Source organism: Leucopleurus acutus (genome assembly GCF_964270905.1).
Source record: "Leucopleurus acutus genome assembly, chromosome: 8".
In the NCBI taxonomy this organism is placed as follows: domain Eukaryota; kingdom Metazoa; phylum Chordata; class Mammalia; order Artiodactyla; family Delphinidae; genus Leucopleurus; species Leucopleurus acutus.
The window spans coordinates 83,919,264-83,945,034 of NC_139151.1; the positions used below are offsets into that span (position 1 = coordinate 83,919,264).

Genomic DNA, 25,771 nt, shown 5'->3' on the forward strand with positions numbered 1-25,771 from the left:
CATCCTTATTAGGACTTGGTATTGTTTTCTTTAAATTCGTTTTTGTGGTAAGTGTGTAGTGGTATCTTATCATGTTTTTGATGTGCATTAAAACTGGGTTGTTCTCTTTCTTACTATTGAGTTTCCCTTTTTTTTTAAACTTAATTTTCCCTAATTTCCTAAACAATACCCATCTTGGGTGCGTATCAAGGCCTCCATGTTGTTTTTCTGGCTTTTTCAAATAAGAAGCAAGCTTGCAATTACTGCAAGTAGACAGTCTGCCCCAGAATGTTAGAAGGCATTGGCTTGAATTCAGGCCAAACTTTGGAATCCCCTTGAGTTCCTCTTTCTCTCACACCCGTTACCTGATCTGTCAGTAAATCTTATCAGTTTTATCATCGAGAATTCAATCAATTTCTCACCACCACTCCACCATCTTCTCTTGCTCTGTCTCTGTAATAGCTTTCTAACCAGTTTCCCTACTTGGGCCCTTGCTCAACTTATATCATTTTGCAACACACCTGCCAGAGTGATCCTTTACAAAAAAAGTTGTTTGACCTCCTCACTCTTCTGCTCAAAACCTGTTAGAGGCTTGTTAAAGTCAAAACCAAATTTTTTATTATAGCCTACAAGACAATGAGCTGGCCATGGCTATCTCATCTATTCCTCTCCTCCTCAAATCCAGCCTACAGGCTTCCTTGCACCTGCCTCGAGTCCTTTCCTTGCTGTCTTCTGCATGAAAAGCTCTCCTGCAGATTTCTCCATTGGTACTTTCCTCATTTCCTTCACTTCTCAATGACATGTGAGCCATTTTCTTTTCTTACTCTATCTAAAATGGCATGCACGCACACTCATACACACACCACCCCTTTCTCTGTTGTTTTACTGGTGCTAATTAACATAACTACTGAATAACAGCTAATACATCTAGAGCTCACCGTGTTTTAACTGCTTTATATATTAATTTACTTAATCCTCAGAACAACACCATGAGTTAAGTACTTGATCTAATTTTTCCAGAAGAAGCTGGAAAGCAGCGGTTAAGCAACTGCCGCAAATCACACATCCATCAAATGGTGCAGCAGGGATTCCACCCCAAGAAATTCGATTCTGGAGTCTGTGCTGTAAAACACTACACTATTCAGGGCTGCGTTTCTAATTACTTTGTACTGTTTGTGTTCTGTGTGCCCCCAATGGAATGTAAGCTGCACGTGGGGGAGCTTATTTTGAAAACTACTGCTGTCCCCGGGGTAGAGAGCACTGCCTGCTTGCTAGCTAGTCCCTCAATAAAGGCTGAAATGTGGGTTAAATTATAACTCGAAAAAAAATCGCACCCAAATTTCAAAAGGGTAGGTGGTCCCCGTGAGGCGCAAGCGGGGCGATAATACGGAACACAGACCACACCCCACCTACCGGAGTTAGAAGAAACAAGAGACCACGCAGGAAGGTAGTCCATAGGGCTCGTTCCGCCTCCGCCTCCGCCTCCGCCTCCGCCTCCGCCTCCGCCTCCGCCTCCGCCTCCGCCTCCGCCCGGCCCCGCCCCACAGAGCGCCCGCTGCGATTGGTCTCCGTGGCTTCGCCCGTCCTGGTGACCCCGCCCCGCAAGACCCGCGCAGGCTGACCCGGAAGCGGTTGTGAGGCGCCGGCGCGCGGCCCAGCTCCTTTTTCCGGTCGGCGTGGTTTGAGGGCCGAGTGTTCTAAGTGCTCCAGCCTTCGCCATGAGCGTCCCGGCGTTCATCGACATCAGCGAGGAAGATCAGGTATGCTCCCGGAAGGCGGATGCCGCCAGGGTGGGGTGTAGGGGAGGCTCAGAAGTGTGAAGGGCCGAGTCGGGGCCGAGCCAGGGCCGGGCGAGCGGGACGCCGCCCCGCGGAGCCCGCCCCGGAGCCGAGAGCCGCGGTTCAGTCCTCCACACCTCGGAGTGCCGAGGCCGCGAGGCAGGGGCGCGCGTTCCTGGAGGCCTGGGGTTGCCCGGCAGCCAGCACTCCCAGTGCTGGGCCCGAGGCCTGACGGCCAACTTCCTGGTCGGCGTCGGGACTTTTCCAGCCTGGAGTCACTGCTGTCTGTCCACACGGTACTTTTTGACTCATTGCGGAGGGTATCTGCTTCCGTCCTCCAAATGCAGCCACATCCGGAGTGGGAGGTGGCGAATCTTTAGACGGCGTAAGCAGTTCAGGGAAAAATAATTTGGTACTAAAGATCAAAATGGCTATATTATTATTGTGACCACAAGGGCACAGGTGACGCCTATTTTATACGTAGGCCCTATTTTACATTCTTACTTGAGCAAGAGTGAGAGTTCTGTAACCTGAACGCATAACGTCAATTCCATCCTCATACTTTGAGGCATACATTTGGTGAACAATCTTAATATTTTTGAATTTTATGTTTGGAGTTTGCTCTTTGGTTTGCATGGCTCATGCTTCTCATTTTCCCCATAACAAAAGTTAAACTTTAGTTGGTGGGAGTTAAACTAAACTTGAAATGATTTTCTCTTAATTTTGCAGAACTGAAAACTATTCTGTGTAGTCGTTAAGGGTTGTCATTTTGTATTTTTCTGCTACTCCACTAACATGGAAATTTTGGTTTCGATAGAAGAGAAAATATCAATACTAGTGTAAGATAACTTTTAGAACTGCAGATGTGATTCCCCCCCCCCTTGGTAGAAATGCAGACCTTCAGTCCTGAAGAGCAAAGGAAGAAGGGGAAAGAAAAATGGGGGGGAAAAAAGGCTAGGGAATGAGTTGAGCATAATTAGAAAAGAAGATGTGGAAGGAAAAAAAGGCCTATCTGAGTAGGAGTGGAATCACGTTATCAAGCAATTGGCTATTAGGTGACTGAAAAAAAGTTGTTTTTTTTTTTTTTTCTAACATAGAGGGTTTGTAGATGCAGGAAGTTCTTGTCATTGATTATATTAGTTTTAAAGTGTCATTTCTAGTTAGGTTATGCTAATGTTCTTGTTTCACAGTAAATAGGTGACTGCTTTGGGAGTTAAACTTTGGTCATATTCTCTGATTAGAGTTAAGTGGCGTTCAGAGTCCTTGTTTCCTTTTCTTTGCTTTTACCACTCCATAACCACCTGTGGCCAGTAGGGATGACAGATGAAAACAATAAACTGTTGATTGAATAGTTTGCTTTGTGGGTACAAAGCAGAAACTGAACAGATGCCTTTGTGGGGTAGGGGGGAACCATACCATGTTTCCTTCATAGAGAAATATGCAGTGATGTTTTTGTGCACTCTGATATGGTGAGGTTTGTTTTATGAAATCTTGTTTATGATACCAATTCATGTGAAGTTACTGTGTTATCTGAAATGATAGCACCATCAGAGCAACAGCTTTAATCCACTTAGGTAGCCAGACATATTTGTGGGTTTAGAAATGTGATGCCTACATATTTACTAATGGTATCCCTACATCTCCATTTCAGTTCTTCATTTTATTATCTTAAACACTGTTTGCATTCATGTGTGATTGCCATAAATACCAAGTCCTCAGAAGAATAAGTTGTTAAATATTATATATGCATTAGAGTAGAAAATATTTAAATATCTGGATGTAGTACTATAGTTATGTTTTTATAGATCCAAAAGTGCTTTCTGATCCAGGTATGCATTTTAAAAGAGTAATTACATCGTAGATGCTATTTGATAGAAACATTTTATTCAAGGTGACATTCAAAGGCATCACCTTTTTATCTTGTGTCTCCCACAGCACTTAGATAGGTCCTCAAACATTTAATTAACGAACGATTACTTTCTTGCCAGGGTAATGTCTGTAACTTTTTAAAGTATTGTGTTATGTAGACCTGAGAGCAATAAAACTTCTTTAAAAGGAATCAAATCAGTTATTCCCTTCCCCCACTCCTCCTCCCAAAAAAAGCTTTGTGTTATAGTAGAAAGGTTTTTGCTGTATACTGGAAGTCCAGCAGGATATATAGGTGATATGAGGGAAATTTGACAGTAATCAGTGTGGGTTATAGTGGGTCTGTGTAGCCACTTGTTGACGAAAACCTGTGGGGCTGTGATGGTGGATGAGCTGGGGGAAAGGCACTTTAACATAATTTAAAGTTATCATTAAGTGCTGTGTTTACATTTTATTTTTTTAGAAATACGTCAGAATGGTTTGAAATCTTGTGATTTGTGATTCATAGTTCGTTTTATAGATATATATAGCAACCCTATTTGATTCAACAGGCTGCTGAGCTTCGAGCTTATTTGAAATCTAAAGGAGCTGAAATTTCAGAAGAGAACTCAGAAGGTGGACTTCATGTAGATTTAGCTCAAATTATTGAAGCCTGTGATGTATGTCTGAAGGAAGATGATAAAGGTTTGTCTTTAATTTTTTGTAATATTATTTACTAATCATAGAGGACCTACTTTTAAAACTTTCATGTGAATTATATTTGTTTTGTTTTAGACCTTAGAACTTTTAAGCACTGTTGTTTTTAATCTTTGCACACACTTTCAGTTTATTCTCATCCGTTTTACTCATGAAATAAGCCTATTTTGATAAAACATCTTTTTTACATGTTTTTTGAGTGTTATTGCACACGGTAAATACTGGTAATTTCAGAATGAACTGAAGGAAAAAATGAATCTTTTCTTTTCATAAGGTTTAGATTAATATGAGATGGAATACAATTTCAGGTAATCTAAAAGCTGATTTAATTATTTGGCTGATTCCCTATTTATTGAGATAAAATGGGAAATTTTGAAAATTGGGAGTCCTAAAATCTCTGGTTAAGGTTTGAGATTAAACTTGGTGTACAATTAGTATCTTGCTAGTAAAATTGAAACGGTATACTATATAGACATGTAAATCAGTCTTCTGTTTTACTGGTTGAAAACCAAATCTTGGGTAGTAACTTCATCCTTCAATAAAATGTGTGAGTTGCTTTCTGAATGATAACTATACAACAGAGCTGGTTTAGTTTAAATTCATGTGCACTATGTTTTTTAGTATAATGCACACCATTGAAGGAAAAGTGTTCTTTAGAACTGCTTTACAGTAGCCAGAGTACCTTTTAAGTGTTTTATGTTTAATGGTCTTTGGTGTGTTAAAACACTGGAAATACATGTTTAACCAGATACATTAAATATTATAATATCACTGTTGTGTCATCCATACATGTGTAGATGTTGAAAGTGTGATGAACAGTGTGGTATCCCTCCTGTTGATCCTGGAAGCAGATAAGCAAGAAGCTCTGATTGAAAGCCTGTGTGAGAAACTGGTCAAATTTCGGGAAGGTGAACGCCCATCTCTGAGACTGCAGTTGTAAGTTAAGAACTGGAAGAGGCCCAGTTTTTCAAGGGGCTCTTCATGTTACTGTCATTTAATGGTTAAAAGCAAGAATTCTAGAACTTGACTGTCACCTGTGACTTTTATTGGTGGTGTGTCTTTGGACAAGTCACTTAACTCTCCTGTGCACCATTTCCCTCCTTGTAATGTGACGTTCTTAATAGTATCCCTTTCAAGTTTGTTGTCAGAACATATAATCTCAATTTAGTTACCGTAGTTACTGATCTCCAGCATTGTTTTATTATTTGTTTGTTAACCAGGCTAAGCAACCTTTTCCACGGGATGGATAAGAATACTCCTGTAAGATATACAGTATATTGCAGCCTCATTAAAGTGGCAGCATCTTGTGGGGCCATCCAGTATATTCCAACTGAGCTGGATCAAGTGAGTTACCATGTGAAATACTTGTTCTGCTTATAAGAAGTATAGTTTTAGAGCTCAAATAAGCAAATATGTCTTCTAAATGTTATCTTTTAAATTGTGAAAATATGTTCACTGTGTCACTAAATTTTCTCCTTTTTGTCAATCTCGTTGTAGGTTAGGAAATGGATTTCTGACTGGAACCTCACCACTGAGAAAAAACACACCCTTTTAAGGCTACTTTATGAGGCACTTGTGGATTGTAAGAAAAGGTATTCAGAATTAATGTACTTACTTAAAACATAATGGCAATGTAAGTAGTTGAGACTTTTTTAAGGACAGGTAGGATAAGTGATTTTGCTCTACTTCGTTCTCTAAGGAGTTGCTATAAATTTCTTTCTGTAAATTTCATCTACTAAGTTAAAGATAACTGCAAAGTTTAAAATAGTCTTTCCCATCTTTAAACTTTTTAAAAAGCAAAACTTGCTTTTCTAAAAATGGTACAACTGTTAATCCCAAAGCTGTGTGTAATATTAGACTAAGTTATTTAATGGTGCTTTGATGTCTTAGTATAGGGTAGTGCTATCACTTTTGTTTAATAGTGGTGAGAGTCTATCAGTCAGAGTCAGAGTCAGAGTCTCTTAATATGTATAACAGTGCCCCTGAGATGAAATTTTGCAATAGACTGTACTAAATGGTACTTAATTGTGCTTTTGCAGGGTCTTGAGTTTCTAAGGCTTGTATTCAACCCAGCAAACTTCATGCCCAAAATATTTATTCTTCATCCAGTTTATGGATGCTACCAAATGATATATTTGGCCCAGTTTTTAGAATTAGGGTTGAAGGATAATCCTACCATTTTGACCTGGCTTTTTAATTTCTCTTTTCACATAGTGGTTAAAAACTTTTAGGAAAAGTAATCAGTCTTCAGTTTAGTTTTTTTTTATTATTACTATTTTTTGCGGTACGTGGGCCTCTCACTGTTGTGGCCTCTCCCGTTGTGGAGCGCAGGCTCCAGATGTGCAGGCTCAGCGGCCATGGCTCACAGGCCCAGCCGCTCCGCGGCATGTGGGATCTTCCCAGACCGGGGCACGAACCCGCGTCCCCTGCATCGGCAGGCGGACTCTCAACCACTGCACCACCAGGGAAGCCCTTCGGTTTAGTTTTATTGCACAATTTTTATAGTTGCTTTCAGTGCTAGGGTGTTTAATATATTAGAGACGATCAATAAGATTAATGTTTCTGTTATGTTAAAGTAATGTAAAGTTTTTGCAGATCATTTACATTTAACAATACAGGAGGAAATTATATTTTTGTTGTGAAAGTTGCAGCGTTTTATTATAAAAGAAGTTAAATAGGGAATCTTGCATTAATAGCCTATTTCATTTTGTATCAGTGGCTACTTTCTGTTACATGCTAGCACACTTGTGGCAGCATTCTAGCCAGTTGTCAGTAACTGTTAAGAGTAGGTAGTCTGATATTGGACAGTCTCAAATGGGGAGGGCATAAAAGCTATTAGAGAAAGAGTCCATATTTTAACATATGCTATAAATGTGCAGGCTGTGGAATAAAACTACTGGGATTTCAAACCTTGGCTTTCTTACTTGTATATTATACTAAATAAATCTCTGTACCTCAGTTTCCAATTTCAGAGTGGATATAATAGTAGTACTTACCTCATAAGGTTGTTGAAAAGATTAAATAAGCTAATGTACACATGAAGTTCTTAAAATAGTGGTTTCCTTATTGAGAAAGCACTCAGTAAATATTGGATATTTTATTCCTATCATCCTTTTCATTTTTTCAAGCTCATCTTTAAAAAGTTAGTCTGCGCTTCCCTGGTGGCGCAGTGGTTGAGAGTCCACCTGCCGATGCAGGGGACACGGGTTCGTGCCCCGGTCCGGGAAGATCCCACATGCCGCGGAGCGGCTGGGCCCGTGAGCCATGGCCGCTGAGCCTGCGCGTCCGGAGCCTGTGCTCCGCAGCGGGAGAGGCCACAACAGTGAGAGGCCCGCGTACCGCAAAAAAAATAAATAAATAAAATAAAAAGTTAGTCTTTTTTCTGGTACAGTAATTTAAAATGATGAGTGTTACTGTTTCCCTTTGAATGTCTAGTGCTTATCAGAGTTGATGACTGCTCATTGGATGATTTCTCTAATTGCTGTTTAGTAGATCCTCAGTCTTTTCTGTGTAAAAGGAAATAACTAAGGTAATTACAAAGAATTACAAAGCTAATTCTGAGAGAAATTGAGATAAGACATCATTACCCATCTTGTGCTCTCCTAGACATACCCTAATGTTAACATATTAGGAAGTGTCTGCAGCATTTGTCACAGGTGATCACTCTTTCCTTCTTGAAACACTTCCTTCAGTTGGCTTTTGGGGCACCTGTCTAGATTCTTTGCTTCATTCACACCTCATTTGTGGCTCCCTCCCTTCTTCGAATCTGCTCAATTTATACCTCATCAGAAAGGCCTTCTCTGGCTATCTGTAAAAATAACAGTATTCCCTTACCCTCACATTGCTTTTTTCCCCTCATCCCTATTTTATTATCGGCCCCACTACACTTATTACTAACTTACATGCTATATTTTCATGTTTATTATGTGTCAGTCCCCTCTAGAATGTAAGTTTCCCAAGGGCAGGAACTTTTTGTTCATTATTAGAACAGTGTCTGACACGAGTAGGTACTTAGTATATAAGTGCTAAATGAATATTTCTGAAAAATGAACATGTTGCAAAAGCAGTGGTTGTAAGAAGCAGTGACTTAAGGCAGTATGAAGTGGTTTATGGAACTAGAGTGTATGCCCTTCCCAGAGGCATTCAACCCGGGCTTCTCTTCTGAGCTTCAGACCCTTATGTCCAACTGCTTTCTACCTGGTTCTACTTAGATGTGGCCCATAGTTGCCTCAAACTCAATGTGACCAAAATGAATTTATCGTTTTCTCCCTCTAAATTAGTTTCTGTTTTCCTAAGCAAGACATGTTGAAGTGGTCTTCTGTTTATTCTCTCTACAGCGGTTTTGTAAAACAAAACTTTCAGCCTATCATTCTTTAGGTTTACATTTTCTTTAGCATACAGTACAGAATTCTTAGTTTGGCATATAAGTCCTTTCTGACATGGGCTCCTGTTTATTGCAGTAGCATGGGCCTGGTGAATGTGATAATAATCCTCTTGCCATTTTCGTATGGTGCAGTGACAAACCACAGAAACTTTGTTTTCTTTGTATAGATATTCCCTCCCTCCATTTCTCTCCCCCTCTCTCCCTCTTTCTCACATACACACGACCCTATACCCTTCCTCTTGGTATATCATACCCTAGACATAGTGAACCTGTGTCAGCTGCAAAAGCACCCATGCTCTTTCCCAGTCTGGACCAGAGGCTGGTACCTGTTTTTATATGGCCTACAAGCTAAGAATGGTATTTACATTTTTAAGTGATTGACAAAAAAAATCAAAAGAAGGAGGATATTTTTTGAATTGTGACCATTATATGAAATGCAAATTTCAGTGTCCATAAAATTTTATTGGAATGCACCCATGCTTATCATTTATGTATCATCTGTGGCTGCTTTTGCCTAGACTTGAGTTGCGGCAGAAACCAGATAGCCTGCAAAGCCTAAGATAATTATTGCCTGGTGCTTCATGGAAAGTTTGCCTATGTTTGGTCTAGAACTACACTCAACTCCTTTTCTCTGCCTGAAATGCTCCTCCCATATTTACAGCACCCTGTACTTTTATCATGGCGCTTCACACGCTTGGTTAAAAGGTTTATGAGGTTTTAGGCTCAGTGAAGGCTAGGACCCTTGTCTGTCAACCATTGTATTCCCAACCTGTTGGTAGTGATGGGCCCTGAGTTGATGAATGCTACCTACACTTAAGGAACTAGGGAAGGATGCTCATTCAAATTTCTGTCATGCTGCTGATTTAAATTTTAAGATTTGGTTTTTGTCTAGTACACAGAAAATGGTCGTTTTGTTGTTGTTGTTTGGCTTTTTGTTGGTTTGTTTGTTTCTGCTTCTAAATAGAATTCTGAGAGTTGCCTTGCCCTCTTAGTAAGAATGCTTACGTTTATGGGTGCCCCCTTCATGATTTTGTTTATATTGGTGGTTGATGAGTGCAAATTGTGTAATATCTTCTGAGTCCTCATTATATGTCGGATATTGTGCACTTTAAATGGACCATTTTATCTGATCTTTGTGAATTCAGATTTCTTTAACTGATAAGATGTATTAGACTGAAGTATACTATGGTTGTTAAAACTGGAAATTGTGCCTATGCTTGCATGTGGTGCAAGATAATAATTTAATTGAATCCTGGTTTTGTGGGGGAGTTTTAGAATATCATTTAAGTTTTTAAAATAAATGGTATAGCTCTTACTGATTTTACCCAGGTTGAATCCAGATGTGGGGGGAAAGAAGGGCTTTTAGAAAACGAAAAAAGGTGGTGGGGAACTGTCAAGCTTTCTGTAACTGGCTGAAGATTCATCAGTTTAAAGGAAGAAATGAAGGGTGAAGATAAACATTTACAAAGAGTTCAGATTGAGAGAATGCATTTAATTATTTTGTACTTTTCACTGCAGTTAAAATTGATCATCTATATAATTCTAAGGATGATTCAATTGGAAGGATATCATTAGTGGAGTTATTTAAATATCTGGTGTTGGCTCAACTTCAGCTGTACTATCCTAACAGTTTCTCAGACACAAAACCCTTTTTCTCACCTAGGGCTTTTTTCTTTTCTTGGCTGCGTTGGGTCTTCGTTGCTGTGCGCGGACTTTCTCTAGTTGTGGTGAGCAGGGGCTACTCTTCGTTGCGGTGCATGGGCTTCTCGTTGCAGTGGATTCTCATTGCGGAGCACGGGCTCTACGTGTGCAGGCTTCAGTAGTTGTGGCATGCGGGCTCAGTAGTTGTGGCACACGGGCTTAGTTGCTCTGCGGCATATGGGATCTTCCCGGACCAGGGCTTGAACCCGTGTCCCCTGCATTAGCAGGTGGATTCTTAATCACTCTACCACCAGCGAAGTTCCTCACCTAGGGCTTTTATACCTGGTCTTCTCTGCCTGGAAGCTCATCCAGCCCCCACCTTCTACCTCTAGTACGTTTCATGGCCAATTATTTTACATTCTTTAGATCTCAGCTTACATGTCATTTCCTCAGAGAGACTTTCCTTGCTCATTCTATATGAAGTAGCCTCCTCTTTCCTGTCTCTGCTCTTGTTACTCTATTACATCACCATTTATTTCCTTTATGGCACTTACTTGTTATTTTTCCTTAGTCGTCTCTCTTTCCTCCTAGAAGGAAAGTTCCATGACTTTTTCCATAGTGGAGGACTGTGTCTCTGGGTCACCATTATATGTATCATCAACACAGTACCTGGCACTTAGTAAATATTTTTGAATGAATGGATAGCAGTAATGATACTGTGAAATTCCTAAAGCTGTATTTCTTTTTAGTGATGCTGCATCAAAAGTCATGGTGGAATTGCTAGGAAGTTACACGGAGGACAATGCTTCCCAGGCTCGAGTTGATGCCCACAGGTAACGTTAAACACAGTGTTCCAATGATGACTGTCAACAGGGTGGAGGTGAGCTACACCGTTCAGTCATATAGCTGAAGTCATGTTTGCATCTACCAGTGATCCAAAGCCATTTGATACCATGTGCACCATGAGGATTCTAATGTAGATACCAAAATTCAAGATTTGGTATTGAAAGAAACCAAAGAATGCATGTGAAATAGCCACATGGTGTTTGCTGTTTGGGGTATCGCTGCAGTGGGGGTTCCCAACCTGAGTAGTAGAACCTAATCTTGGGTTGATTTTACCTTAATACTAAGGTATGTAGATGGGGAAAGGCTGGTGGCTTTCTGTAAAAATTAGCCCATTGCTAATGGGAATAACTACTTCAAACAGTCCTAGATCTATTTAGTAGCAATAAGAATAAAGTCAGTTTTTTAAATCTATGAAATGGAAATTATGACAACTTCTTTATAGGGTTATTCCATCTTTGATAAAATGGGCATGATAATACCATATGTCTCTCAGGGTGCTGTGAGGATGAAATGAAGTAATACATGTTAAAGCACTTACCTTAGTGTCTGGCATAAACAGTAAAAAAATACTGGTGCTGTTTTATTCTTTGATTACTTTGGTGGTGCTTTCTCTCCAGCTGTTTTTGTCTATGGTAACTATTTTTAAATTAATTTTATTTTTGGCTGCATCGGGTCTTATTTGTGGCACATGGGATCTTTGTTGCCGCATGTGGGATCTTTCATTGGGGCACATGGGCTTCTCACCAGTTGTGGCACGTGGGCTCTAGTTTGCGGCATACGGGCTCTCTATTTGAGGGCACAGGCTTAGTTGCCCCATAGCATGTGGGACCTTAGTTCCCCGACCAGGGATCAAACCCGCAGCCCCTGCATTGGAAGGTGGATTCTTAACCACTGGACCACCACGGAAGTCCCTCTACGAGTAATTTTATTAAAATGGACATCACTGATAGATTTATTGGCCTGTTTTAAGCCCAGTTTTGTAGCTTTTTTAATGCAGTGTATATTGAACTCATAGATATTTCACTTAATTGAATATATTTTGCAGTCTGCAAAGGCAGTGAAAAGTACCTGAATTTCAAGACTCTGAGCTTGGGTTTTTGTTTTCCAATTAAGGTGTATTGTGCGAGCATTGAAAGACCCAAATGCATTTCTTTTTGACCATCTTCTTACTTTAAAACCAGTCAAGTTTTTGGAAGGCGAGCTTATTCATGATGTAAGTAGTTTATCTTTAATGTTAAAAATATTTTCTCCTAAATCTAACATACTGACCCGTAACTCTACTTCTTTGTATTAATGAACATGACTCTTAGAGAAATCTAGAAAGAGAAGAACTATATTCATTTTTGTATCAGGAACAGACTGAAATTTAGGACTAGAATTCAGCTTTTCTCCAGCCACCAAACACATGCCTCCTGTTCTTCCTCCCTTTCCTTCATCTCACTTGCCTGGCCATTATGAAATTAGAGAATACAGATTTCTTCTTAGTATATAGTGTCAGCTATCCCCAATTAGAAAGATAAATCTGATATTTAAAAAACAGATGAATGTACTTTTCAAGTGCAATTATAAATACATTTTGGATTATTTCTATTTGTACTGTCATTTCCACCATCTTTTGGGGTAGATCGTTTAGAGGACACTGTATTTACTGATTCTTTCATCTAAATGAGTTTTAATGAAAGCAAATTTAGATGGTAATTTGATCAAACAGATTGAAATTTCTGCTTGAAGGAAATGTGGAGTCTTGTTGCGGGGAGTCAATATCTTAAAAGTATCTTGAGTATAAATGTTAATTCTATATTGAATATTGTATCTTTGTCTTTTTGTGTTTATCTGTATAGCTTTTAACCATTTTTGTGAGTGCTAAATTGGCATCATATGTCAAGTTTTATCAGAATAATAAAGACTTCATTGATTCACTTGGTAAGTTGTGGGGATTTTTCTTTGGAGGGGTAGAGAGAGAGAGAGAGGAATGAAAGATCCAGCAAATATGATCATGGCCTTATGTGTAGGTTACCCTAACCAGTGGTGTAAAAGATCTTATTCCTTAGATGCTCGGTGATTTACATTTTTGGTACTTCTTTTAAAAAGCCATAGTCACATTTGTAGCAAATAGCTTTTTTCCCTCTAATATAGTCTTTTATACTTGGTTCTCCCCCTCCCCCCATTAACAAATTATAGAAGTATATATATATACTGTGTTGCTAAGCACATCTACGTGAAGCTGAAGATAGAGTTAGAAATGGAGTTGTGATTTTGTGTGATAGGAGAAATTTTCCTAACTACAGTTTGTTGAAGACAGCATAGTAAGTTTAAGGTTTATGATTTTTATCTTGGAGCTTTCTTTCTAGACCAACAGAGTTCAGTAAATGTTGCCGAATTGAATCTTATCCTCATTGAGCAAACTGCATAGTATATATTCAGTATTTTCCTTCTGGAGCATGTTTTTATCATGCTAAAATTAAAAAGGGAAAACTTAGAAAATCTGTAGTTGAACAGGTTTAAATTGTTCTAAAATTACCCATTTTTTGAGAGTGAAGTCAACTGAAGCTAAGGTGCTTTGTTTTTCTACTGGGCAATAATCAGAACACATTAGAGACTAGTTATATTTTCCATATTAAAATTGAATTTAGTTTTCCTGGTTGGTTGAAGTGTAGATAAAGAATATATTTATAATCTACTTTGATTATACTATTAGTCCTCAATTTGGTAATCATTAATTCCTGTCACCTGTAAATTTTGTGCAGCCATTGGAATTGGGAAGATTGAATTATTCTGAACATAATAAGGCATTTGAAATACACCAAGATAAAGTAGATGCAAGTGTGTTTGTGCTGAATGCTTTGCCAGGTGCACTAGACCCAGAAAACCACATTCTGTCCCAGTTAATTTGTTTCCTGGCATGAAGCTATGTGATGGAATGTTAATGTCAGCAACCTCTTTATTTACGCACCAAAGAAAAAGGAGTAGTAATTAACACTTTGACACTCCCCCATTGATGTGTAATTGACTGTTTCAAAGGAGCACTGGTTCATAAGCTATTGCATGCATTAAAATTACGTTTTCTATATTGCAGCATTTTAAGACAGGGGTCAGTGACAATGCAGACATTGCTCAATGATGCACATTTTTTTATTACTGCATTAAGGTTTTGACATATTAGTAATGAATAAATGTTTCCATAAAATTAGATTTTTTTATAACTTTAAAATTGAAATATGACACAGAACACTGTGACTTCCTCTTTGAAGGTAATATTCTACTTTCATGAAACAAAGCACAGCTTCCTACAAGTCTAAACTCAGACTTCACTAGCATAATAGTTTGATTTTGAGAACAAGAGTCCTAAAGGCTTTAAGTTTGGTTCTGTTTTACTTTAAACATCAGTTTGAAATGTTTTTAAATGCAGGTTTCTACGTGTTAGATCATGGTTTTACATAATTCATTCTAGAAACAATCTTCATTCCTCTAAGTTTTTTGATTTACAGTAAGCTTGTCACTGCACAGGGCGTAGCAGTAAAACAAATCTAATTTCAAGAGTATTTTAAATTATATATTAAAAATTTTAGGAGTTTCTATCATTTTATCTCATTAAAAGAGGACTAAATATGTCCATTGAACTGGTAATGTTAAGGAATTTTCTTATATTGAGAAAAATCTTTAGTATTCTCTGTGATAGAAAAAACAATAGAATTTCTGTGCAAACCAGAAATCAGATTCCCTATTTTGCCTTTTGTTTCCCGCAGTCTGTGCAAATTAGCAACCATTTATTGGAAATTTGTTTGTGAAAGATGTTTCTGGGAAAACATCTTACTAAATGTTTATTTTTGGTTTTTAGATGTATTAAACATTTATTACAGCTGAAAGTCTGGTTACAAATGTCTAGGTTCCACAGGTGGCATCAGTTTATCTCAGAACACTTATTAACACTGACAACTTGGGCCAACAGTAGCAGTATCTTGCGTCAACTGAATTGCCCTAACATGTCCACATGTAATCTGGTGTTATCCAGTTGCTACCTTCTTGCTTCGGAAAGTTAATCAGCATCTAATTTGCATTTGTTAATTAGGGTTAATGTGCACTAATTGATTTTTTGATGCTTGTAGATTTCCATTAAACCTGGTTAGCAGTACTTACTTGGGTACCTCATTCATTTGAGTTATGGTGATCATGTTTTTGTTGAATCTGTGCCAAATAGAAAGCCTGCATCATAATTACAGCTAATTAACAATTATGTCCTATATTAATGGGCTTCCCTAGTCTTCTGCTAATATTCTGAATGTTGTAAATTTTAAATGTGCTTAGAACTTTTTTAACAGTACAGACTTGAGGCTCTTAATTACTAGAGGGTACGTGTGTAAACTCATTTGCTGAGTTTACAGAAGTTGCAAGTTTAGAGAAAAGGAACATGTTAAGTATTTCTAAATTAACTTTAGAAACTTGTTTTTGTAATTAAGAAATAGCATCAAGTCAAGTATGTTTGTGTTATAATGCAGCTTCTATTTGGGAATAGGTAATTTGGATATTTAGGATTTGTAGGTATTTGTATTTCTAGTTATTTATTTTATAAATGAACTTCTTTTCTAGGCCTAGTACTGCCACCTTGTTATTAAAAAGTAAATCACTTAATCTCTTTACTCAGTTTTATTGTTTTTTTTAAAGTGAAAGGATCGGGACTAGGTAATTCATTGTTCCTTTTAGGTTTAACAGTTGTTTGTGATCTGAATAATTGTAGCAGAATGTTTTATTAGAAATTATAAGGCAAAATTTGATTATTTGTACAGTTTTTCTACTTTTGCCTTAAAAAGAACAGGTATCACTGTTAATTTTATCTAGTACTAACCATTTTAAACCTATAAATGTTAAATACACTTCTGCAGTTTTGATTTTTAAGTATTAAGTCCAAAGTGGTCTAATGGGAAATGGAATATTTTCATAAGTGAATGTATATTAAAATATTTTAAAATTCCATGTTTGCCAGTAACTCAGACACAGAACAAATAGTAAGTAGATAAGGAATCTTGTGTTTAAATGGAGAGCTATTAGTAAAAGTAAGTTTAATTCAATTAAATAAGAATGTTCTTACAAAATGTACTTTGTATACTTTATCTCCTAAAATATATAAATAAATATTAAAAATGTAAAATGTATAAAACTTAGGGCCTAAAAATACCATTTTATAGCTTATTCTTAACTTTGAATCTGTCACCTGTGGCACTGAAGCAATAAAGAAATGTAGTTATAGAAAAATAATTTTAACTGCTTCATAATTTAATTATGGGGTTAGTTTATGGTTTGTAAATATAAGCTTTGTGAAAATTACTCTATATAAGTACCCAAACACAGTGACTTCCACGATTTTACACAAGAGTTGTAATCATGCAGGACTGTAATTAGTATGGATACTCATCTGGCTTCACTACTGTGTTACTCAGGCCTACTACATGAACAGAATATGGCAAAAATGAGACTACTTACTTTTATGGGAATGGCAGTGGAAAATAAAGAAATTTCTTTTGACACAATGCAACAAGAACTTCAGATTGGAGCTGATGATGTTGAAGCATTTGTTATTGATGGTAAGGCAATTGGAACATTTTCGTTTTTTCCTAGAATTTCTCTTCCTACCCCATGAAACATAAGATTTTTAATCTTGAAACTGAGCTTAGTAGATTAGAAGATTATATTTGTAGCATAGTGAAAGTTCAGTGGAATATAAAGAGCTATGTGGTTTTTGGTGTGTGTCTATTCCTTGAAGTCATGTAGAACAAAGACATTTAGGCAGTATATCATAGTGGTTAAGAGCCTAGATTTTAGTATTAGACCTGTGTTTGAGACTAGGTCTTCCAGTTGTGAGGGTTAAATGAATTAATGCAGGTAAAGCACTCAGCTCAGTGCCTGGCACATAGTAAATGATCTGCAAATATTAACCATTACCAATTTTTTATGATTGGCCTAGAAATAGCACCTTCTTCCTCAATAATTACATTATAAAGTGGTTTAACTGTTAATTAGGACTTTTAAGATTAATAACATGTATTATAATATCTTAAGAAACTAGCCCCGTTCCCCCCCCCCGCCCCCATGTGATTTCAGAGAATGCCAGAATTCTTAATGAAAACTGTATGTGATATTTAATATAGATAGGCGCAGCAACCAGAGGACAAATTCATGGCCTTCCTTTTGGTTGCATTACATTGCTGGGCTTGTTATTAAATTCAAAGAGCCAGTTTGTAAAATAATGTTGGAAAACTGTAAAGTTTTATTATGGTTTACTTGGTCACAGTTTCATACCTTAGGCTGTTTTCCTTGGGAATATTCCATATAACATGTCATGTAAAACATCTTTTTTTCAGCGGTAAGAACTAAAATGGTCTACTGCAAAATTGATCAAACCCAGAGAAAAGTAGTTGTCAGGTAAGACACTTAATACTTTGCAGCATTTTGTAGAACAATTTATTCTATTTCACTTAGATGTTTAGAGAACCAAGGTGGTGTTAGCAGTTGACTGTAGTTAAATAGTTGCTATTTATCATAATTTTATTAAAGTTCAGACTGAATGTGATTAGCTTATTTAATGAAAGAGTCCTATTTTCCAGCACATTTCATTTAATGGCTCAGTACTGGCTAGAATATTAATGACTTCCGTGTCTGGTTTATGTAGTTCAGGAAAATAGATGGTTTAGGATCAGTATGGCAAATAAAGGTTTTTTAAAAAGTAAGCTTCTAATCATTCTTACAACTCTACATTATGTCTTCTGTGTATATTTAACCTTGCTTTTAACTAGATAGAAATGTGTAATATTGTAAAAAAAAAAAAAAATACCAGAGGATAAAAGGTTGAGTAATAACTTTGTTTTTAATTTTTCCAGTCATAGCACACATCGGACATTTGGAAAACAACAATGGCAACAACTCTATGACACACTTAATGCCTGGAAACAAAACTTGAACAAAGTGAAAAACAGCCTTTTGAGTCTTTCAGATACCTGAATTTTTATGCTATATAATTTTGTTCTTTTTGGAAAATCTAAATCATAGTAAAACATTATAGCCTGAAATCTGACTATAGTCTGGATAGTTATTGTCTCAAATTTAAAAGAAATCACAATCTTCAGGGCGTACAAAGTAATAGATTACAAAGGGTCACTACATCTGTTTTGTATAACACATAAGTTGTATTCTGTAAGGAAGGGTTTTGGAGTGTGCAGCAAGAGCTTTGATGAAAGAGTATATGGAGGAAAGACACATTTAATTAAGGGAAACTGAATGCTAACATCAAACCTTGCAATCTTCGCTATCTTAAATGAAGCATTTACTGAGAGAAAACGTTAACAGTAACAGTTTCATCACAGAAAAAGTTGGAAAACTGACTACAGCTATAAAGTTTTAGATGTAACAGTCGTGTTCTGGTCTAAACCACATCAATATTTCAATTAAGTCAGTTCACCACTGAAAGCATTTATCAACATTATTTTAATCCGTTTTTCCTACCATCTCTTCTGCTTTTCTTTTTTTAGGTAGGTTGTCATTTTTGGGGCTTAGAAACTTTTCAATTTCATTTATTTGGTTTGTTACCAAGCTCTGCCAGTCATCTTCACCAGTAGAAGACACAGCCAAACCACTGGTTTTGATCTTGATTTCCTGAAAATGGCTTTGTGGCAGGGTTGATTTCAGAGGCTTTGTTTTCACCTAGGAAATACCAAACTTGTTTTACCACTGAAATTTATACTCATTTTCTAAACAATCATCAAGTTTCAAGAAAATCCTTAAGCCTCTGCAATTATGAGTATGTGATAAAAGCTACCGTTTTCTTGGCTAATTTTCAACAACTACCTTAGTAATTTTGGCACCAAAAAACTATAAAATGTGAATCTGTAGGCTTATGTAGTAGCTCTTCAAGATCCCTAATGTATTCCAGGAATACCACAAACGTTTCCTTAAAGGTCTTAAGCTTACATTGAAAGAAAACATATTTAAAACAATGCAGATAAAAATCTGTTTTGTCCTCTACTCCCCTTCCCTTCCCAAACATGTCTATGTTTTGTAACTTCTATCAAAGCCAGGGGAAAATTTAAAATGCTAACGGAAGTAAACTGCCATATAAAAACTGCCTTTTACTTCATGTTTCCTCTTACGCTTCAGAGCGCCATTGTTGGAGAAACAGGAAAGAGCAATGAGGTGTTTGGAAGCTGGCATGTTTCCAAGGCACCACATTGGGTCGTACTTTTAATACCATGTTAAATAAGTTTTCCATTTTAAGGTTTCTTCTGATTATAAAATAATTACTGGAAATTTAGAAAATAGAGAAAAGTGTAAAGAAACTAAAAATCACTAGTAATCTACTATCCAGAGAGATCTGTCAACATTTTGGTGTTTGCTATTAGTCTTTCTGTTAGCGTATTTGATCATTCTATAGAATTTTATATCTCGGTTTTTCCCTCTGTGAGTTGTTTCCTAGGTCATTAAAGTTTCTCATAAGCAAATATCAGTGGCTGCAAAATACTTCTTATGGATGATCATTTAACTATGCTATTGTTAACATTTGTTTCCAATTTATCCCTATCAAAAATTAATTTCTTGAAAAAAATCTTTTATGGACTTACCAGATTCTCAGATAAAATCCTCTGTTGAAAGGGAATATATTTTAGAGGTATGGAATAGGATAACAATTAGATTAAAATTTCCCAAGATTCCAGCCACCATCAAACATTTTGATGTAAATATTCAGGACTCCTCTATATATACACTTTCAAAAAATTTGTATCATATTTATATCATTTTCTATGTTGGGTTAAAAACATTTTTAACATTTCCCTCTAGAAAGAGCATGGCTCCATCATATTCCATGTTCCATAATTTAATTAATATACTTAAATATACATTTAAGTTGTTGGAAAACATTTACTGTTATAAATTAGGCTATAATGAATGTCATTTGTTCATAAGTCTTTGTGAAGATCTTTGAGTACTACCTTACATTAAAATCTTTTCCAGTCTGATAAAAATGGCATATTTGTAACATTGTGTTTTCAAAGTGAGATTATATAGTAATAATTTTTAAAATGAGTTTAAATGTTTACATTTAACCTCAGTTTCCTAAAGGGAACTTTTGGATTGCTCTCTTTGGTTCCTGAGAATTCTAGTCAGCCGCCAGTCCCCTCAGAGTTTTAGCCTCTGATCCTTAGGGTAATGCTGGGTTCTTATTTGTCTGATTGCCTATGTTCCTATGAAATAACAGATGAAAAAAGTATCAGCACAGGACCACCAAGAGACCTTAAGTCGTTTAACTTTTGTGGGCCTCAGTTTTCTCATCAGCTTCTTTTAGTTAGAAAATGCTGTTATTGTAAGAGTAACATAATAGATAAAAATGCGCATAAATGTATATTTCTCATAATGTCTGGCATATAAGTGTTCAGCGTACTTCATGTAAGCTCACAGGGCCAAAATGAATGTTAGTCATCCATGCAACACTGAGAACCTGCTTCCTAAGTGCAGTGGGCAGTGTGTCAGTTTCATGCACTGCTGAGAATAGTTACAGAGAAATAGACCAAATCTAAATGTAGGTTGCTACTGATTTTGGAGTAAAATGATTGATGATCTATATAACATAATGGTCCTGTTTTGCCAACAAAATGCTAGAAGCGTTTTGGTGCATTTGATATCAAGTACAAATCACCTAATTTTCCAAAATCCTGATTCCTTGACTTTTAATCTTGAAAAAGGAAGGAGACATTTATACATATCTGCTTTAGTTTGTTTCCCTTTACCTACTTGGTGGGAGGAGCAGGAAGGATTGGCTGTAGAGAGAAACAAGATGTAATTTTAAAGTTTACACTTAATAAAACTTGTCCTATTTAGCTTAATTTAGGTTTTGCAGCCTACAGAAGTAATTCTAGTTACAGGGATGCTCCCACATATCTTTGCTCCTTCCTTTTCTTCTCATAAAAATCACTTGCCTCCTGACCTCTTTCTGCCTGACTCAAAAGATCTACTCTGGCCTAGAACTTCCCCTACCCTGGTACTAGTCCTTTTTATTTAAGCCTGCAGGAGACGCAAGAGGGAAGAGATATGGGAACATATGTATATATATAACTGATTCATTTTGTTGTAAAGCAGAAACTAACCATTGTAAAGCAATTATACTCCAATAAAGATGTTTAAAAAAAATTAACTTAAATGAACCTAATATCACTGGCTGTGTAAAATAAGTGGCTTTCTTTGCTTACTCTGGCCCCTCTCTCCCATCATTCCTGGGTATAATCAAGATTGCAGCAGGCTACCAACCTAACCCCTGCTCTAAGAATAAAAAACTCTTCATGTTGCTCTGGATCTGTAGGGGAAAAGTGGATTAGCTCATAATAACTACCCAGAATTTTACAGGATTGATGTGGACAGTATGCATAAAAATATGTTGAAAAATGTAAAGAACTTATATTCCCTTTCTGGCTATAAGTCTTCATAAAATTCACTTTTCATTTGGAACAGAAGTTGGCAAACTTTTTCTGTAAAGAGCCAGAGTAAATTTTTTTGGCTTTGTGAGCCAAGTGGTCTCACAACTGCTTGATTCCGTCATTGCAATACAAAAGCAGCCACAGAACTACAGGCAAAGCAAAGCAGTCGGCTGCGTTTGGCCCTCCAGCTGTCATTCAACAGCCCCTGATTTTAGAAAAGTGTATGTAAGCAAGTAAACAGGCATCATAAAGAGACTAGATTGGCCTGGTTTAATCCAGGGATCAAAGCATTTTCAGTAGACTAGGCAAGAGGTGATCTGCTTTTAAATTTGTCCCACATTAGATGTTAATTGGTAATCAAGGTTCAGCTGGGACAATGATACATAGCATAGTGCCTGATGCCTAGTGATAATCACTTAGCTAAACAGACATTTAGTGTTTTACATACACCAGTATTTTGAGAAGAAATTTTTTATATTATGAAAATTGAGAAGGTTATGTAGCATGCAACTAAGAGCCAAGATACCTAGTCAAAGTCCACTGCAGACTGTGTTCCTAATGACTTTGGAAAATTACTGAGTTTGGAAAATTACTTCACATTTGTGTCACTGCCTCATCTGTTTTTTGTGTTTTTTTTGCGGTATGCGGGCCTCTCACTATTGTGGCCTCTCCCGTTGCAGAGCACAGGCTCCAGACGCGCAGGCTCAGCGGCCATGGCCCACGGGCGCAGCCACTCCGCAGCATGTGGGATCCTCCCGGACCGGGGCACGAACCCGCGTCCCCTGCGTCAGCAGGCGGACTCCCAACCACTGCGCCACCAGGGAAGCCCTGCCTCATCTGTTTTTAAAGATGTAGGACTGTTGTGGGAATACTTCTACGAAAGAGTTTTAAATTCTATAAATATAAATTCTTAACAACATTAATTAACAGAAAAGGCATTAGGAATCAGATACAAAGAACTTCCCTATTGGGTTTATTATAAAAATGGGCTTGAAAGGGAGATGTGAAATGTTCCATCATTCCCTTAAACTGTTTGAAACAGGACAATTAGAAATATTAAGTATTCAACCCAATTAGAATGGGTGTCTAGCTTTGATACTCAAGCTTCTTTTTGCTTTTGCTTTGATTCTATGACTTATCCAATTAGCCAAGGTAAGAACTTAGATTTCCCAGTGCCCGGCCCACTGCGCTTTAGTTACCATAGTTTAAAGATTGTACACTTGAACATCAAGCTGAAACGATTTGTTTTTGAGCTCAGTTATGCAAAGGTGGAAAAGGTAGATCATGATTTTAGTTTCAACTTTCCCAAAGGGAGAGTTATGCTATCTTGAGGTTTCTCCAATTTAAAAATGGAAATTAAATGTACTGTTAGAACCTATTACTTGTTAAGGCTGTGTTAGTATTATAATTTTCACTTTAGATGTGCTAAAGGAAAAGTTGTTTAATGTGCATCTCTAAAATTTAAAATATACAGTGACTATGCAGTTGTTTTTTTGTCATTTTTCCTAAACTTTTTAGGTTACCTTTTAGCAGTTATACCTGTAATTGTTTTTTAGATTTTGAAAAATAACAGCCTTTTTTTTTAATACAGTCTTTTTTGCACTAAAGTTTTGCACACTAAGTTAAAAAACTTACAAATTTTCCCCCCAAAAAATCTGTCAGTTGTAGTTACTAGCTTTTCATATGACAAATGGACTCTTGGAGCCAAATAATCTCTACAAATACTTTGCTTAATATTTATATCCATACTTGATATATTTATGAATATTTGATCCTTTCACATACTGTGTTTTAATTGAAATAATTTAAAATAGACAAATTCTTCCTTTGCAATAGTCAGTTTCCCAAAATAATATAAATTAACTTAAGCACTGTTAAAAACAACTGAACTCTATTGATTAGATTATTTAAGGCATCTTTTATTAAAATTTTAAATGCTCAAATGAGTGAACTATTTTTTTTTATAGTTTAAATAAATAAATAAATGCTCAAATGCCACTATTCCTAAACTTAGGTGACTAAAAAATATAAGTACTTAATACACTACCTCACACTCTCCTTCCCAAAACAGGCTGGATTATATCTATTTGATTTATACACTGTGACTTTTTCCTGCTGTTTTCCATCAAACTTAATTGTGAAAAATGGTGCCATGTTGCCCTCTTGATATTATTTTGAAGATCAGTTAGGTCTTAAAGCATCCAGATGCACACAGTTCTACACATATCTGTAGAATTAGCTCACTAAGGTCTGCTCCGCAATATTTTTAATTGACTTACGTGTTCTGTGGGAAAAGAAGAATCACAAAAAGTCTTTGCAATTGCATTCCTCTCTTCACTGGGCTCTCTCCTGGGATCTGGATGGATACTCGAGTTATTCAAAATGTCAGCAACTCTGTTAATGCTGGTACTATCTGGTTGACAAAAAGGAAATGACAACTAAATTTTATTCTCCAGGCACTCATTTTAGTGACTAAACTTTTTTCTGATCCTATGCTTTGTATTTAAAAAGTAACAATTTCTATTTTCTTCTCAGTTTGAACACTGGTTTCCATAGGGTTTGCCCTTACATTAGGCATTTCATTTCAGAAAACAATTTTTTTATTGCTACTTTCTAAAACCTGCTGATTTCACATTAAAATTAGTGACATGGTATGAATATCTTCTAAAGCAATATAACATACCTTAAAATGTTATCCTTATTCCCCTGGTTACTGCACTGCCTACACATATAAACATTTATATAGTGAACATCTTACCAATTCAAAGGGAAAAGTCTGAACCAACTGAAAGTCAGATTTGTAAAATATATTTAAAAAGAAATTGGCCATGATAAAAAATCCAACAAAGGGCTGTCTAGTAGGGGGTCATTGGGCTTTAATAAATAGATAACAATGATTTAGAGAAACATGTAAGGTTAAAAGATATTTAGGAGTATCTTTTACAAGTCTGAGTATTTTACAAGTTGAATTTCTATAGAATTTTAGTCATCTCTCCTTCCATCCTAATTTATATGATTGAGATTTAATTTAGAAGAAAGGACTTGTGAGAAAATGGTAAATGTTAGACCAGTCCATTGACTAACAGCATTAAACTAACCACAGCATTTGACAGACAAAATTAATGGAATCTGAAGTTTAATACATTTTATTATATCAGGAAAATTACAGTTTGTGAAGTGAGATTTTACAGTGTTTTGGTGTTTCTTATTTTCCCCTATATTACTTCTCCATTCATGCCAGTAAACAAGATATACTTATTTTGCTTTTAATTCCCACATTTTCTTTTTAAAATTTTCTCAATTTCCTTTTTAAAAGAAGCCTATTAAGTCAGAAGGCCATGCAAAGCTTTCCTTGTAATCCATATTTCTTCACTGGGTCTAGACACGTATTGTTAAACAGGCAAAGTTCCTGTAAAATCTAAGACTGTCTACGACAACCTTAACAACTTTAACTATGAGATTGCTATTAGCAAAATAAACATATTTTTATCATGATCATACTTCTTAAACAATAGTTATTTTTAAGTTACATTTATTCAGCACCTATATATGTTATGTAGTATATCTCTATGTTAAAATATCTTCAATATTAAAATTTTCAAATACACGAAAATGAAGGGTATGAACATCAATGTACTCATCACCCACCTTCAGTACTTCAATATTAAGTCATGTATTTCATCCATTTACCTCTCTCCCTATTTTTTTTTAATTCTGGAGGATTAAAAAAATTGTTTTATAATCTTTTGTTTCTGATTATTTTAAGAATGATCTAAGTTTTAGGTAAACTGCAATCCATTTAAGATTCTTTTGTTATAACTTACCAAGTTTCCTATACTTTGGTGTTTTTTTTTTTTTAACATCTTTATTGGAGTATAATGGCTTTACACTGTGTTAGTTGCTGCTGTATAACAAAGTGTATCTGCTATACATATACATATATCCCCATATCTCCTCCCTCTTGCGTCTCCCTCCCACCCTCCCTATCCCACCCCTCTAGGTGGACACAAAGCACCAAGCTGATCTCCCTGTGCTATGTGGCTGCTTCCTACTAGCTAGCTATCTTACATTTGGTAGTGTATATATGTCCATGCCCGTCTCTCGCTTCGTCCCAGCTTACCCTTCCC

The 25,771-nt window shown here is 36.6% G+C and overlaps 2 protein-coding genes across 2 annotated transcripts in view; one reads left to right on the plus strand and one right to left on the minus strand.

The window, feature by feature from the left end:
• Positions 1-1,617: 1,617 nt before the first annotated feature.
• Positions 1,618-18,251, plus strand: EIF3M (eukaryotic translation initiation factor 3 subunit M). Its single transcript, XM_082843998.1, has 11 exons — positions 1,618-1,739; positions 4,175-4,307; positions 5,117-5,255; positions 5,540-5,663; positions 5,817-5,911; positions 11,094-11,177; positions 12,304-12,403; positions 13,032-13,113; positions 16,626-16,769; positions 17,547-17,607; positions 18,063-18,251. Exons 1-11 carry the CDS (start codon positions 1,698-1,700, stop codon positions 18,181-18,183), a joined length of 1,125 nt encoding a protein of 374 aa, XP_082700124.1. The 5' UTR covers positions 1,618-1,697; the 3' UTR covers positions 18,184-18,251.
• A 124-nt stretch (positions 18,252-18,375) lies between these two features.
• CCDC73 (coiled-coil domain containing 73) overlaps positions 18,376-25,771 on the minus strand; it is a 107,008-nt gene continuing 99,612 nt past the window's right edge. Inside the window, exons 17-18 of the mRNA XM_082843997.1 lie at positions 23,924-24,057; positions 18,376-18,882 (exon numbers count right to left, since the gene is read on the minus strand). Coding sequence (XP_082700123.1) covers positions 18,667-18,882; positions 23,924-24,057 — 350 coding nt within the window. The 3' untranslated portion in view covers positions 18,376-18,666. The remainder of the gene's footprint in view (positions 18,883-23,923; positions 24,058-25,771) is intronic.